Below are 14722 nucleotides of genomic sequence, written 5' to 3'. Positions count from 1 at the left end.
ATCTGAACCAACTAGTTAGAAGGTCTGCCCTGAGTCTGTTGCACCACTGACAAAAGTGCCTAACAGTTGCAGTCTAGACTGAAACTGATTTAGGTTGGTTTTGGCAGGGAACACCATGCAGCTACCATGTGCCCCAGCATATTCTGGATGGGCGGCTGAGACTCTTTACTGCTGTCAGTCAGTCAACATACATCATCAGCACACATCTGTCCCTTTATTGCAGGAACAGCTTTGCCCCTTCCTTCCTTCCTCCCTCCCCTCCTTCCCTTTCTTTCTTGGAACAGCTTTGCTTCTTTGAAGAAGGTGAGAAAGTCCATGCTGTTTGCTTCTTTATTACTTCAGCATCCAAGAAAATCCCTCCCTCAACTTTTCACTGTTAGAGGCGTAGCCAGGTTTGTATTTACCTGGATTGGATTCTTTCATGTTTCAGCTGCTCAAATTTCTGTTTTTCCCTTGGCTTGTGCTCAAGTTCTGTGCAGAGCTGACAAATATGATTTTCCTCCACTGATTTCCTCATAAGTCATTTCTTCCACACTTGGTACTGTCAACTTTTTCTCTTTTTCATTTTTCTTTCTCTCTTTCTTTTTTCTTTCCTTTTTTTCTTTCTTTCCTTTTTCTTTCTTTCACTTTCTTTTTTCTTTCTTTCTTTCCTTTTTCTTTCCTTTTTTCTCTTCCTTCTTTTCTTTCTTTCTTTCTTTCTTTCTTTCTTTCTTTCTTTCTTTCTTTCTTTTCTTCTTTCTTTCTTTCTTTCTTTCTTTTCTTTCTTTCCTTTCTTCTCTTTCTCTCTCTCTTTCTTTCTCTCTTTCTTTCTTCCCAACTCACAAAGTCAAAGTCTGCATTCCCCACCGGGATCTGCCATCACTTTGACACTTCAGCACTGTTCCAAAGAAACCACAATTCTCTTTCAGGATGTCTTCATCTAGATCTTCCTTAAAGTGTCGTCTTCTGTATGTCAGGTGATAAACGTGGGAGTCCAAGACACGAGATACAGTGGTGCTTTGCCCTCACGAAGCTTTGCATTTGTTTGGGTTCAATCTTAAGTTTGATGCACGAGAACAAGCTCTTTGGATAGTTTATGCATCTGGAAAACCAACGCACCCCGCCTAGGATGGGGAAGGGGAAGGATGGATTCGAAGAACAACTGCGCAAAAGCCCAATCGGCGGTACAGCACGGGGAGAGAACTGGAGGAAGCTGCTCCTCTGCAACCGTGGAGGGCACGGCGAGCCTCGCCAGGAACTCGGGGGCTCGCAGGGTCCCGGCCTCGCCTCCCGCGCTCCGCTCTCTGCCCGGCGTCCGCGCACCCAGCGTGGCTCCGCCTCCGGCGCGCGGGTCGGCGGGCTCTGGACTACAGTTCCCAGAAGGCCGTGCGAGCCGGGAGGGAAGCGGCGGCGGCGGCAGGAAGCGCGCGGGCGGCGGCGGCGGCGAGTGGCCCGTCAGTGGTCGGTCCGGCAGCCCCCGGCCCTCCGCGCCCTCCCCCCCAGCCGCCCGCGCGGCCCCGGGCGTTAGGCGGGGCGAGCCCGTGCCTCCGGCCGCCGAGCCGGCCCGGGGCGGGATGTAGGGCGCTGGGCGCGGAGGCCGCCGGCGCGGCGGGGTGGGCGCGGAGGGCGCGCCGAGGATGGAGAGAGCGATGGAGCAGCTCAACCGCCTCACGCGCTCGCTGCGCCGCGCGCGCACCGTGGAGCTGCCGGACGGTGAGCGGGGCGGGGGCCGGGCCGGGCCGGGCCGGGGCGGGGGACGCGCGCCTTCCGCGTCCTCGGGGGGAGCGGCGGGGCGGGGCGGGGCGGCTCGGGCCGCGCAGGGGGAGCTCGCGGCGGTTCCGGGCCTGCGGGCCTGCGGGCCGGAGAAGGAGAAGCGACTCCCCACGGTCGCCGCGCGGTTTGGCAAAGGGACAAGACGGATACCAGTCGGGTGGCCGGACCCGGACTCGGAGAACACCGCGGCTGTGGGGCACTTGACGGTCGTCGCTGGCTCGGGGCGCGGACGTTCACCGAAACACTTTTTTTTTTTTTTTCAAACTTTAAGCTGCAGAGTGAGAATTAAGCTTTCTTTTCTTTTCGGAAATGCAGAGCATTATTGTGTTTTGAGATATATATATATATATATATTTTTTTTTTAATTTTATTTATTTATTCACGAGAGAGACAGAGACAGAGGGAGAAGCAGGCTCCGCGCAGGGAGCCCGACGTGGGACTCGATCCCGGGTCTCCGGGGTCACGCCCCGGGCTGAAGGCAGACGCTCAACCGCTGGGCCACCCGGGCTGCCCAAAGAAATGTTTATTTTATCATATCTTTAAGGATTTTATTTATTTCTTCATGAGAGACACAGAGAGAGAGAGAGAGAGAGAGAGGGCAGAGACACAAGCAGAGGGAGAAGCAGGCTCCATGCAGGGAGCCTCATGTGGGACTCGACCCCTGGTCTCCAGGGAGGGTCACACCCTGGGCTGAAGGCACCCGCTAAACCACGGAGCCACCAGGGCTGCCCAGAAAACATCACTTTTAAAAAAATATCTTTAAATATGCCAGATGACCTTGCAGCGTTTCATACGGTAATGTAACAAATACTGGATTTGATTTTTTTTTTTTTTGATAATAGATTTTATGAGGAGCAGCTTTGTAGTTTTTAAGACTTAGTCTTCTAAATTTTTCTTTAGGATTAATAAGTGGAAGAAGAATTATAGATCTAATTAGTCAACATTTTTGAAGCTCTGAGTATCGGCCTCTCTGCTTATTAGAAAGTTCCACCAACAGTCTTGAGAGTCTCCAGAAACTAGAGTAGTAAATAAAAATGAAACATTTTCCCACATTGCTAGGCAAAAGTGGCATTTTGCTTCCCTTTGTTTTTCTTTCATTATAATGGATTTGCTCATCTTGTCTTTGTCCCTAAGTTTTTGTTTTTGTTTTTTTTAAGATTTTATTCATTCATTCATGAGAGACAGAGAGAGGCAGAGAGAGAAGCAGGCTCCGCACAGGGAGCCCGATGTGGGACTCGACCTTAGGACCCCCAGGGTCACACCCTTGACTAAAGGCTGACACTCAACCACTGAACCACCCAGGCATCCCTGTTCCTAATTCTGATGGATCTTTCTTTCTGAATTATTTGAGATTGGCTCTTTCAAGTATGTATGTATATTTGTTATAAAAAAAAAAATCTAGCTATAAAACTCCAGATTGTTGTGCTTTCATTTTGAAGACTGCAGGAAGTTCTGAGGTCTCTCTAAATTTAGAACATAATGAGATATTTATTTTGCCATGTTATAATTCAGTGATTATCATCTAATTGGAACACATTAGAATGTTATTTAATCAGCTTTTAATCTAAAATTAACTTTGTTGCATAGGATTAAACCTCAGATTTGATTTACTGAAGTGGATTCTGGTAGAACACATTCGTGTTTCTTTGGTTGGCTGTTTCTTTTGCTGTGCAGAAGCTTTTTATCTTGATTAAGTCCCAATAATTCATTTTTGCTTTTGTTTCCTTTGCCTTTGTAGATGTAGCCTTTTTTTTTTTTAAAAAGATTTTATTTATGTATTCATGAGAGACAGAGAGAGAGACAGAGGCAGAGACACAATAGAGACACAAGCAGGCTCCATGCAAGGGAACCTGATGTGGGACTCAGTCCCGGGACTCCAGGATCACACCCTGGGCGGAAGGCAGGCGCTCAATCACTGAGCCACCCAGGGATCCCTTTATAGATGTATCTTGCAAGAAGTTGCTGTGGCCAGGTTCAAAAAGGGTGTTGCCTGTGTTCTCCTCTAGGATTCTGATGGATTCTTGTCTCACATTTAGATCTTTCATCCATTTTGAGTTTATCTTTGTGTATGGTGTAAGAGAATGCTCTAGTTTCATTCTTCTGCATGTGGATGTCCAATTTTCCCAGCACCATCTATTGAAGAGCCTGTCTTTTTCCAGTAGATAGTTTTTCCTGCTTTGTCAAATATTAGTTGACCATAGAGTTGAGGGTCCACTTCTGGATTCTCTATTCTGTTCCATTGATCTATGTGTCTGTTTTTGTGCCAGAACCACACTCTCTTGATGACCACAGCTTTCTGGTACAACCTGAAATCTGGCATTGTGATGCCCCCAGCTATGGTTTTCTTTCTTAATATTCCCCTGGCTATTCGGGGTCTTTTCCGATTCCACACAAATCTTAAGGTGATTTGTTCCAACTCTTTGAAGAAAGTCCATGGTATTTTGTATTTTTTTTTAAAGATTTTATTTATTCATGAGAGAGAGAGAGAGAGGCAGAGACATAGGCAGAGGGAGAAGCAGGCTCAATACAGGGAGCCCGATGTGGGACTCGATCCTGGATCTCCAGGATCAGGCCCTGGGCTGAAGTCGGCACTAAACCACTGAGCCACCAGGGCTGCCCAGTCCATGGTATTTTGATAGGGATTGCATTAAATGTGTAAATTGCCCTGGGTAACATTGACATTTTCACAATATTAATTCTTCCAATCCATGAGCATGGGATATTTTTCCATCTCTTTGTGTCTTCCTCAATTTCTTTCAGAAGTGTTTTATAGTTTTTAGGGTATAGATTCTTTACTTCTTTGGTTAGATTTATTCCTAGGTATCTTATGCTTTTGGGTGCAATTGTAAGTGGGATTGATTCTTTAATTTCTCTTTCTTCAGTCTCATTGTTAGTGTATAGAAATGCCACTGATTTCTGGACATTGATTTTGTATCCTGCCACACTGCAGAATTGCTGTATGAGTTCTGGCAATCTTGGGGTGGAGTCTTTTGGGTTTTCTATGTACAGTATCATGTCATCTGCAAAGAGGGAGAGTTTGACTTCTTCTTTATCAATTTGAATGCCTTTTATTTCTTTTTGTTGCCTGATTGCTGAGGCTAGGACTTCCAGTACTATGTTGAATAGCAGTGGTGAGACTGGACATCCCTGTTGTGTTCCTGATCTTAGGGGAAGGGCTCCCAGTGTTTCCCCATTGAGAATGATATTTGCTGTGGGCTTTTTGTAGATGGCTTTTAAGATGCTGAGGAATGTTCCCTCTATCCCTACCCTCTGAAGAGTTTTGATCAGGAATGGATGCTGTATTTTGTCAAATGCTTTCTCTGCATCTATTGAGAAGATCATATGGTTCTTGTTTTTTCTCTTGTTGATATGATCTATCACATTGATTGCTTTATGAGTGTTGAACCAGCCTTGCATCCCGGGGATAAATCCCATTTGGTCATGGTGAATAATCTTCTTAATGTACTGTTGGATCCTATTGGCTAGTATCTTGTTGAGAATTTTTGCATCTGTGTTCATCAGGGATATTGGTCTATAATTCTCCTTTTTGGTTGGGTCTTTATCTGGTTTTTGGAATAAGGTGATGCTGACCTCATAGAACGAGTTTGGAAGTATTCCATCTCTATCTTTCCGAACAGCTTTAGTAGAATAGGTTGTGTTTCTTTGGGATGATGATGATGAAAACCTGAGTATTACCACTAAGTATTATCATTGAATAAAGGAGGGCAGGTTGTTGAGTCATCTTGGGTAGGGCTGACAGGAATATTCTTGTGAGAGAGGAAGTGAAGAGAAAAAGATTATTCTAGGGATGTGATTTTTAATGGGGTTTAAAAAATTGGTTTATATTGTCAATCTTAAAATAGTGTTAAGTTACTGATTTTAACGGTAAATATAGCTTGTTTTGTAAAATAATAGAACTTGAGCCCATATTAGCGTATGTTTGAATGCTGATTAGGGTTTTTTAAAAAATTGCTCCCATTTGATGGTTTAAAGAGAAATAGTATATAATATAATGAATCAAAGCTCCTTGTTTTTTTTTTTTTTTTTTTTTTTAAAGCTCCTTGTTTAAAGTTTTCCTTTCAGTTGTAGAGTTCTGGAACTTTATCAACTAATCAAAAGTGGGCAACACTGAAAATCTGAAAAAGTGAGAGATTGAACATTTTTTATCACTCTGAGAACTTCAATTATATACCTAGTTCTTAAGGTGTCTTCCTGAGTGTGGAGAAGGAAGCAGGTGACAACAAATTTTATTCTGTTCTTCCATAATATACTGTTTCCTGAATAGTCTCCTTTTAGCATCATAGTTATGGTTATATTTATTTCCTCATACCATTTAGTGTATGTGAGCTATGTTTTTACAAAGTTATATGTGACTTAAAAAAGTGAGATCTAGGGACACTTGGGTGGCTCAGCGGTTGAGCATCTGCCTTTAGCTCAGGACGCCATCCTGGGGGTCCTGGGATCCAGTCCCTCATCAGGCTCCCCGTAGGGAACCTGCTTCTCCCTCTGCCTATGTCTCTGCCTCTCTCTGGGTCTCTCATGAATAAATAAAATCTTTTAAAAAAGGGAGATCTATATCTAAATTTTGTCTAAATAAACACCCTATAAATAAAACCCACGTGAACCTTATAAAACTTTTGCTCATTTAAAATTATGTACTAACTCGATTTATAAGTTTAAATTAAAAATAAGGGTACTTCCTTTTTATGACTTTGTTTATTATGGAGCAACTTAATGAAATTGTCATGGTTTGGAAGTTCAGATGTTTAATGAGGTGTGTATCATATGAGAGATAAAGAATGTTGCCATGCCCAGGGAGGCTTAGTGCAGTATTTTTCAACTCCTGGCGGTGACTCACTGGTAGTTAATGAGAACAATTTATTGCAGTCAGCATTAAAAAAAAAAAAAAAAAAAGAAATAGAAGAGAATAAAACAAATTAGAGTGTACTGCATATAAAGGACTAAGTATTGTATTATAAACCTTTTGGTTACTTTATGTAGTGCACTGTAAGATTTTTATTGTGTGGGCCCTGGGATTAGCCACATTTGAATTCAAGCTTAACCACTTAATGCCACTATTGTGCAGCTTGTTACTTAGTGCTCAGTTTTTTCATTTATAAAATGGGGATAGTAATAGTACCTACTTTATAAGGTGATTGTGAGGATAAAAGAGATGAGGCACATAAAGTGTTTAGAGAAATGCCTTTCAGATAATGATTTAAACATGTGGGCTGTTAGGACTAGGATTTTTTTTGGGGGGGGTTTGTTTGTTTTGTAGTGAAAGAGTTGTGTCTGCATGCTGAACTTGTTTATAGTCATGACTAGGACTAAATTGCTTTTCATGGATATACTTACAAATAGTGAAATAATGAACAAACTTGAAGAAATGGTGATAACTTTTTTCCTTCTCTCTGGTATATATTTCTTCAGTTTGTATTTCAGAATATGTAAACTGCTTTTTTCAAACATAATTACAATACTATTGTTGGAGCCAACGCAAATGACAGTAATTTTTATTATCATCAAATACCCACTCCCTACGGAGCTTTTGTCTCTCAGACACATCCTCTTACAGTTGGATCAGTACCCAAAGTCCACACCTTATACTTGGTTGATCATCTCTTAAGACTCTTTTAATGATAACAATTCCCCTTTTTTCTTCTTTTGTTAAAACTTTTTATTTTTAAGTAATTTAAGACTTACAGAAAAATTGCGTAAATAGTACAGAATTCCCATGCATCCTTCTCCCGACTTCCCATAATTTTCCCATCTTGCATAACCATAGTACAGTTATCAAAACTAAGGAATTAACATTGGTGTAATACTATTAACTGCATTACAGGCTTTATTAGAATTTCACAAGTTTTCTCACTAATGTCCTTTTTCTATTTGAGCATCCAATTGATAACATCACGTTACATTTAGTTGTCCCTGTTTCTTTACCCTCCCCAAACTGTAATGGTTCTTCAGTCTTTTCTTGTATTTCATGGCCTTGAGACTTTTTAAGGGGACTGCTCGGGCATTTTGTGAAATTTCCCTTAACTTGGGTTTGTCTGATGTTTTTTCATGATGTGCTGTGCTATGTGGATCATATCAGAGGCCACATGATATTACATGATATCAATTATATCTGGTGATGTTACCCTTTATCAGTTGATCAAGGTGGTATCTGCTGGTTTCTCCACTGTGGTCAGTATTTTGGGGAGATACTTTGATGCTATGCAAATACTCTTTTTCTTCCGGAAACTTTAATTTTAGCATTGGCACTAATGTTTTAAGAGTATCAGAGTTACTTCTCTGTAAATGACTTATAAAAGATCATAAACCTCTAAAATGCATTGAATTGAGAAATGATCGTTAGTAACATATAAAAACAAATCCAAACAAAGCTGAATTTACGTAAGTATAGTCTCATATCATAGATGTTGACTTTTAACCTTTTCTTTTAGATCATATATCTGTGAATTAATTCTATAGAAGATATAAATTACAATGTTAATAGTGTAAAGTAACAGGGAAAACTAAGACTTTAATGCTGTTCCATAAAAGTTTCTAAAATAACTTCATTTGTTATAATATTGGCAAGAAGCAAGTACTATGTGTATTTAAGGTTTTAAAATTATTTTACCATATATATCTATTATGCCCATATACTTAAAAATTCCCCAAAACTACATGTAAGCCTGATAAATCATGAAGTTGATAAACACTTCTCTGGAAGTAAAAGAAATTTCTGTTGTTAAAACTACAGAAAATATCAGGCCTCTCATTTTCCCCATCAAATCCAGAAGCTAAGCACTTTGGTGATGATGTAAAGCAACCTAGCATTAGGATAAGAAATTCTGCATTGCTGCAAATTTTGCAGTACCTTGGTATCCTGCACTATCTTTAATCTCCTTCCACCTCTTCTCATCTTTTATATGAAATTAGAAAAACTCTAAGGTGGTTTTAAGTATTACCCTTTGGGAAAAAATAGGACAAATTAAATATTTTTCTGTTTTTTGTTTAGTTTTTGTTTTGTTTTGTTTTTTACTCAGATAATGAAACTGCTGTTTATACATTAATGCCAATGGTTATGGCTGATCAACACAGGTAAGTGTCTATTTCGAATTTATACTCTTTGTATAAATATACAGGACAGGGGTGCCTGGGTGGCTTAGTTAAGTGTGCAGACTCTTGTTTTCAGGTCAGATCTTGATCTCAGGGTCGTGAGTTCAAGCCCTGTGTTAGGCTCCACAGGGAGCCTACTTTTAAAAAAAGATACGAACAAAAAGGACTCCTAAAAAAAAAAAAAATAAAAAACAACAACAACAACAACAACACCAAAACCCAAGAGAAGTACATTTATCTATGTTGTGTACACATACATATACACACACAAACGCACAGTTTGGACACAGATGTTGTCCTGGATCACATTATTTAACCTCTCTTATAGTTTACTGCCTGTGAAATAAAAGCCAAAGTTTTCCAAGATCCATATCAATTGTAAAATTCTTTGGTAAGAGATTTTCTAATGAATTATCAGATATTAAGTCAGGTATTTTGTTGGTCATTGATGATTTATTGCAAAAGGTTGGGGCTGATGGACAGCTTACTTCCCTAATGTTCTATTTTGATGTTCTTTTTATTCATGTAGTGTGGACACTTTTTTTACAGGGTGCATATGCGATACAGTTATCTGGCTGGATGATGAGATGTTTATACTTCTAGCAGGCTGCTCCGCTATGGTTAGCCAGTGGGTAGTTGGTATAATAAGAAAGTGACAAGGAATCTATTTTGAAACAAGTTTAAAATATAAGTAATTTTTTGCTTTAAACTTCCTGTGTGATACAACTAAAACATGTTTAAATCTGATTTTTCTTATTTGGCCGAAATTAATATACGTAGGCTATACTTTTTGCAGGGGGAGCAGCCATCCCAACTCTCTTTGTTCCTCAAGAATCTAGGGAGAACTGAAGCCAACTTAAGTATCTTCAGAGCAGATGATAATATAGATCAGCAGATGAGGAAACCTTTAACATCAGTTTATAGGTCAGTGCAGTTGTTTTTTGGATGAAACTGTGCTGGCTACCATGGTGTGCTTAGAAAACAGTGCTTTGTTTTTTGGTTGATGTGGGACAGAACTTTTTGGATCATTGGTTAGAGTAACTAAAGGGATATAGACTTGAGTTACTGTGTTTTTAAAAACTTTTTTTAATGTATTGACTCATTAATTTTCTTTTGGCTTAGGTCTGTTTCTGAGCTACTATCAAATTCAAAGTTTGATGTCAATTATGCTTTTGGACGTGTGAAAAGAAGCTTGCTTCACATTGCAGCAAAGTAAGAAGAAAGATTTTTGAATTAAAATCTGGTCTAGCACAGTGATCAGTAAGCTTTGGGCCAGTGTTGTCCCACAAGAGGTATGGGAATAGATAAGAACAGACTGCTGAATGGTTCATTATTCTGTTGAGAGCATAGTGTGCTGTGTTTGCATCCTTTCTCTAGATATTGTTAACCTTGCGATCATATTCAAGTCTCATGTCTACTGTTTTAACTTGCTCTAGATCAGATCAGTAGGTTTGTCTTTCCTGGATGTACTTAATAAAGGGTACATTCAATGAAATTTTTCTTTCATCCTACCAGTATGAAATTTTACATGTTAACTGCACATGAAGCCATTGGCTTTATATTTTTTAGTTAGGTGTGAGAATGATTTTTACCCATAATCTCTCAGTATGTACTTAATCAATTAGTTGATCTCTAACTTCCTTTCAGGACCTAGATATATGTTAAAATTAATTTTTCATAATAAATTTGGCTTCTCTAAAGCCAAAGAATTGAGAGTACTATGTGGTTTCTTTATGTATTAATAATTTATTTGAACATCTCAAATACTTCATAGCTTTCATAGTAGAATGTACTTTCTTGAAAGTAGAGGAATATGCTATGTTTTTTTTTTTTTTTGGAATATGCTATTTGTGACAGAAGTTAAATCAAATTGTAGATTAATAATGGACCTCAAAAATAATATGTTTAGTAGAGCTTTTTTGTTTTTTTAATTAAGGTATTTCAACTACGGCTGTTTGTTGAATGTATCTAAACTGTTTTTAATATTGTTTTAGTTGTGGATCAGTGGAATGCTTGGTCCTGCTATTAAAGAAAGGAGCAAATCCTAACTATCAAGATATTTCAGGATGTACACCCCTTCATTTGGCAGCTAGAAATGGGTAAATATTTTGTCTTCTTGAGTAGCTTGAGTTGTGATATCAGTTATGACTGACAGTATTCAAGGCACTCTTGATTGGTGATTTTTTTGACCAATATTTGCCTTGGGAAGAAATTTGTGGGTCATTACATTCAATTTTGAAATAATTATCATGTTTATTTAATTGTTTACTAATATCTTCTCTTGAAAATATACTTGTTTAAGTTTGTTTTACTTGTATCATAATGATACTTTTTTTCTGAGATGTATCATTGTCACCTCTTTGTTTTGGTGTTCTTTTTCCTGCTTATTTTTTTCCTCATCTAATTCCTGGTCTTATTTTCCACATTGCTTTTCAGTTAACTTTATTAATGGAATTAAAGACAGTGAATATATTATACCCAGCTTATTTATAACTTTGAGAATGAGCTATACTATGGTAAGCTTTCTAAATAAGAGTAGCTTATTCCTTTCAGTCCCAAAACTTATTTTTCCTTTTAATTATGACATGAGGTTTTCTAAATAAATAATGTGTTTACTACCCTTCCTTTTGAATTTTCTTAGTAAATTTTTTTCCCCCTTATAAAAGTATTTCCAAAATGTAAATATATTTTTGCCTTTTCTTGATTTCTCTGGTCATCATTATAAACATCTTCATGTTATTGTTTGCCGTTTTTTTTTTTTTTTTAAGATTTATTCATTTGAGAGAGAAAGAGCGCTTGAGAGAGTGGCAGGCAGGGGCAGAGGGAGAGAATCTCAAGCAGATTTCCTGTTGAACATGGGGCCCAATCACATGGGGCTCTGTCTCAGGAGCCTGAGATGTTGACCTGAGCCGAAACCAAGAATCAGACGTTTAACCTACTGAACCTCCCAGGCACCCCCATTGTATGCTATTTTATACCCTATTACACTTCTTAAGACTTTCTTTCTCCCCCACCCCTTTTTTTTTTTTTTGAGAATTTCAGGTGTCACATCTCTGTGTCTGCCTCTACTTACCACTATTTTTATGTCTTAAGATTCTGTTGAACTGAGGGGCGCCTGGGTGGCTCAGTCGGTTAAGCATCTTGACTCTTGATTTCAGCTCAGTTTGTGATCACAGAGTCCTGGTTTTGAGCCCCACATTGGGCTCTGAGCTCAGTGGGGAGTCTGCTTGAGATTCTCTCTTTTTCCTCCTCTGTACCTCCCCCTGCTCTTGCACTCATGTGCTCTTTCTCTCTCTCTCAAATAAATACATATTAAAAAAAAAAATTCTGTTGGACTGAGAAACCATACCAAATGGCTGGAATTCTGTTTAAAATGAAAAAGTTTTTGACTCAGGGCTTGAAGAACTTATATTTATAAATATGTTTCAAATGCTTATAAAACTTCCATATAGAAGCATATTCCTGGGGCACCTGGGTGGCTCAGTTGGTTAAGCTTCCAACTCTTGATTTTGGTTCAGGTCATGGTTTCAGGGTTGAGATCCAGGGCTGTGTCATGCTCTGTGCTGGGCATGGAGTGTGCTTAAGATTCGCTTTCTCCCTCTTTCTTTGCCTCTACCTGCCCATCCCCCCCCAAAAAACAAAGGTATATTCCTATGTGTCTCTTTTTTGAATTACTCTTTTTTTTTAAAGATTTTATTTATTTAGTTAATTCCTATGTGTCTCTTTTTTGATTACTCTTTTTTAAGATTTTATTTATTTGAGAGAGCGTGTGTGTGTGTATGTACATGAGCTGGGGGAGGGGGGCAGCATGGCAGAGGGAGTGGGAGAAGCAGACTCCCTGCTGTACAGGAAGCCAGATGTGAGGCTCAATCCCAGGACCCTGAGAACATGACCTGAGCTGAAGGCACACACCTAACCAACTGAGCCACCCAGGCGTCCCTCTTTTTTTTTTTTTTTTTTTTTATTACTTTTGAAGATATTTTTGTTTCCTGTTTGACTTGGGATTCTAGGTAGTTGAGATAGATGCCTACCTGAGATAGTTATGGGGCTAAAATTGTGCACTGTGTCATTCTGAGACCAAATTTTTGCATAAAAGGATTAAAGTGGAGCCAAAAGCATAAGAATCCTAGTGATATCTAGGTTGGACAGACGAAGCATACTCCTTTGACCCTGTCTGGTCTGATCCAGCTCTTGATTTAGCATGTGAACTAGTTGTCCACTGTTCTGATAGGTAACAGGGTAACAACATGCTGATTAAGCAACTTTTTTTATAATAATGAGCACACTGGTTATGTTTGTAGGGTATTATACCCAGTGTCATAGATTTGGTCGAATTCATTCCTTTCTGAATTGATCTCCAATCTGGATACATTATCCCAAGTATTGGTAGGATAGTGACAAAGCTTTTTCAAAAAATTACACATAGAAAAATACCTTAGTACTCTATCTCAGCAACTATAAGTGAAAGGAGGGATCAGTGTACAGCTGGGGTAAAATGCCTACTGCCATTTTGGTCAGAGACTTAAGTCATTTAGGAGACCATAACTTTTTTTTTTCGTAGCTTTGTTGAGGTACAACCAACAAAATTATAAGATTTTTAAAGTGTACATCATTATGATTTGATAGACCTATATACATTGTGAAAGGATTCCTTTCATTTGCTATCCATCACTGTCACCTTACACATTTATCTTTCTTTGGGTGAGGGATGTGAGAACGTTTAAGTTGGAGATCATTACATTTAAAGATGAAGAAATATGACCGAAATCACTTGATCACATGGTAAGTCAATGAGGAGAAAAGGAATAAAAAGAGTTTGTAACTCTAACATAACATCCAATTTGGATACCTTTCTGTTTCTGTAAAGATTAATACTGATATTCAATACTTGACTATTTTAGTTTTTATTATTGGGTGCTTTGTACAACTTAGAGTTGCTCCATAAATGTTTCCTGAGTGGTTTTGAGTACATATTACTTCCTATAGCTTCTGATGTTTTCAGAAGTAGCTTTTTATTATAATTTTTTTATGAATTCAGATTTGTCTAGAGGGAAGCAAAAGTCACAGGGGAGTTCTGCCCCTTTTGCTTGTCCATGAGTTTTTGGTAGTTTTTTGTTTTGTTCCTCAGTTATTGTTAGATGAGTAGTGTAATTCTCTTGGCCTGCATTCTTTTCTTTAACCATTAGTGCTGGGTGCATTGGTACTGAATTGCCTTCCTTTCCAGTAGAAGACCCATTAAGCTACCACAGAGCACTAGGATGATTTGCTCCTGTGTCATTTGGGTTACCATAAGCTTCCTATAATTGTTGCAGTATCTGGGCAGGAAAATAGTTGCTTCCTGTGCAGGAGGATCTAGTGTTTCTCATGATTAAATGAGATTGTTAGAAGAGAAGACTTTACAGTTGTTGTGTATTCTTAGGCTGGCTGCATGTTGGTCAAATTTGAAACATGATTTTTTTCTATATTTTTTTGGGCTAGGTTGTGACCTCATAAAGGGTGGAGCCCATTTATTAATATTTTAGCTCTAAATCTTGGCAAAATATTGCCCATTTAGATTGTTTTGACATACTGAGATTCTCTAAAGTAGCAATAATGTGGGGCACCTGGGTGGCTCCGTCGGTTAAGTATCTGCCTTCAGCTCAGGTCATGATTCCAGAGTCTTGGTTGGGCTCGAGCGCTGTGTTGGTGCTCTGCTCAGTGGGGAGCCTGCTTTCTTCCTCTCCCTTTGCTTCTGCCTGCCACTCTGCCTACTTGTGCTCTATCTCTTTCTCTCTCTGTCAAATAAATAAAATTTTGAAAGAGTAGCAATAATGATTGTTAAATGATAAAAAACGATATATTTCTCTCATACCACTGTCTT

General features: G+C 39.1%; 1 protein-coding gene across 5 annotated transcripts in view; it reads left to right on the top strand.

Annotated features, from left to right (window-relative positions):
* The first annotated feature begins 1421 nt into the window (after window positions 1-1421).
* Window positions 1422-14722, top strand: part of HACE1 (HECT domain and ankyrin repeat containing E3 ubiquitin protein ligase 1) — a 106596-nt gene continuing 93295 nt past the window's right edge. For 2 of the 5 annotated variants that reach the window (XM_025444459.3, XM_025444456.3), the window contains exons 1-4: window positions 1422-1692; window positions 8790-8844; window positions 9985-10074; window positions 10857-10961. In XM_025444459.3, the coding sequence (XP_025300244.1) occupies window positions 1617-1692; window positions 8790-8844; window positions 9985-10074; window positions 10857-10961 (326 nt within the window). In that variant the 5' untranslated portion in view covers window positions 1422-1616. Of the gene's footprint in view, window positions 1693-1803; window positions 2548-8789; window positions 8845-9658; window positions 9787-9984; window positions 10075-10136; window positions 10155-10856; window positions 10962-14722 lie in introns of those variants that run through there. The other 3 variants (XM_025444457.3, XM_025444458.3, XM_049092421.1) reach the window with 3 other exon arrangements.

This window comes from Canis lupus, chromosome 12 (assembly GCF_003254725.2).
Source record: "Canis lupus dingo isolate Sandy chromosome 12, ASM325472v2, whole genome shotgun sequence".
NCBI classification, from domain to species: Eukaryota; Metazoa; Chordata; class Mammalia; order Carnivora; family Canidae; genus Canis; species Canis lupus.
The sequence above is the reverse complement of the archived record's forward strand: the minus strand, read 5'-3'. Positions and strand labels throughout refer to the sequence as shown.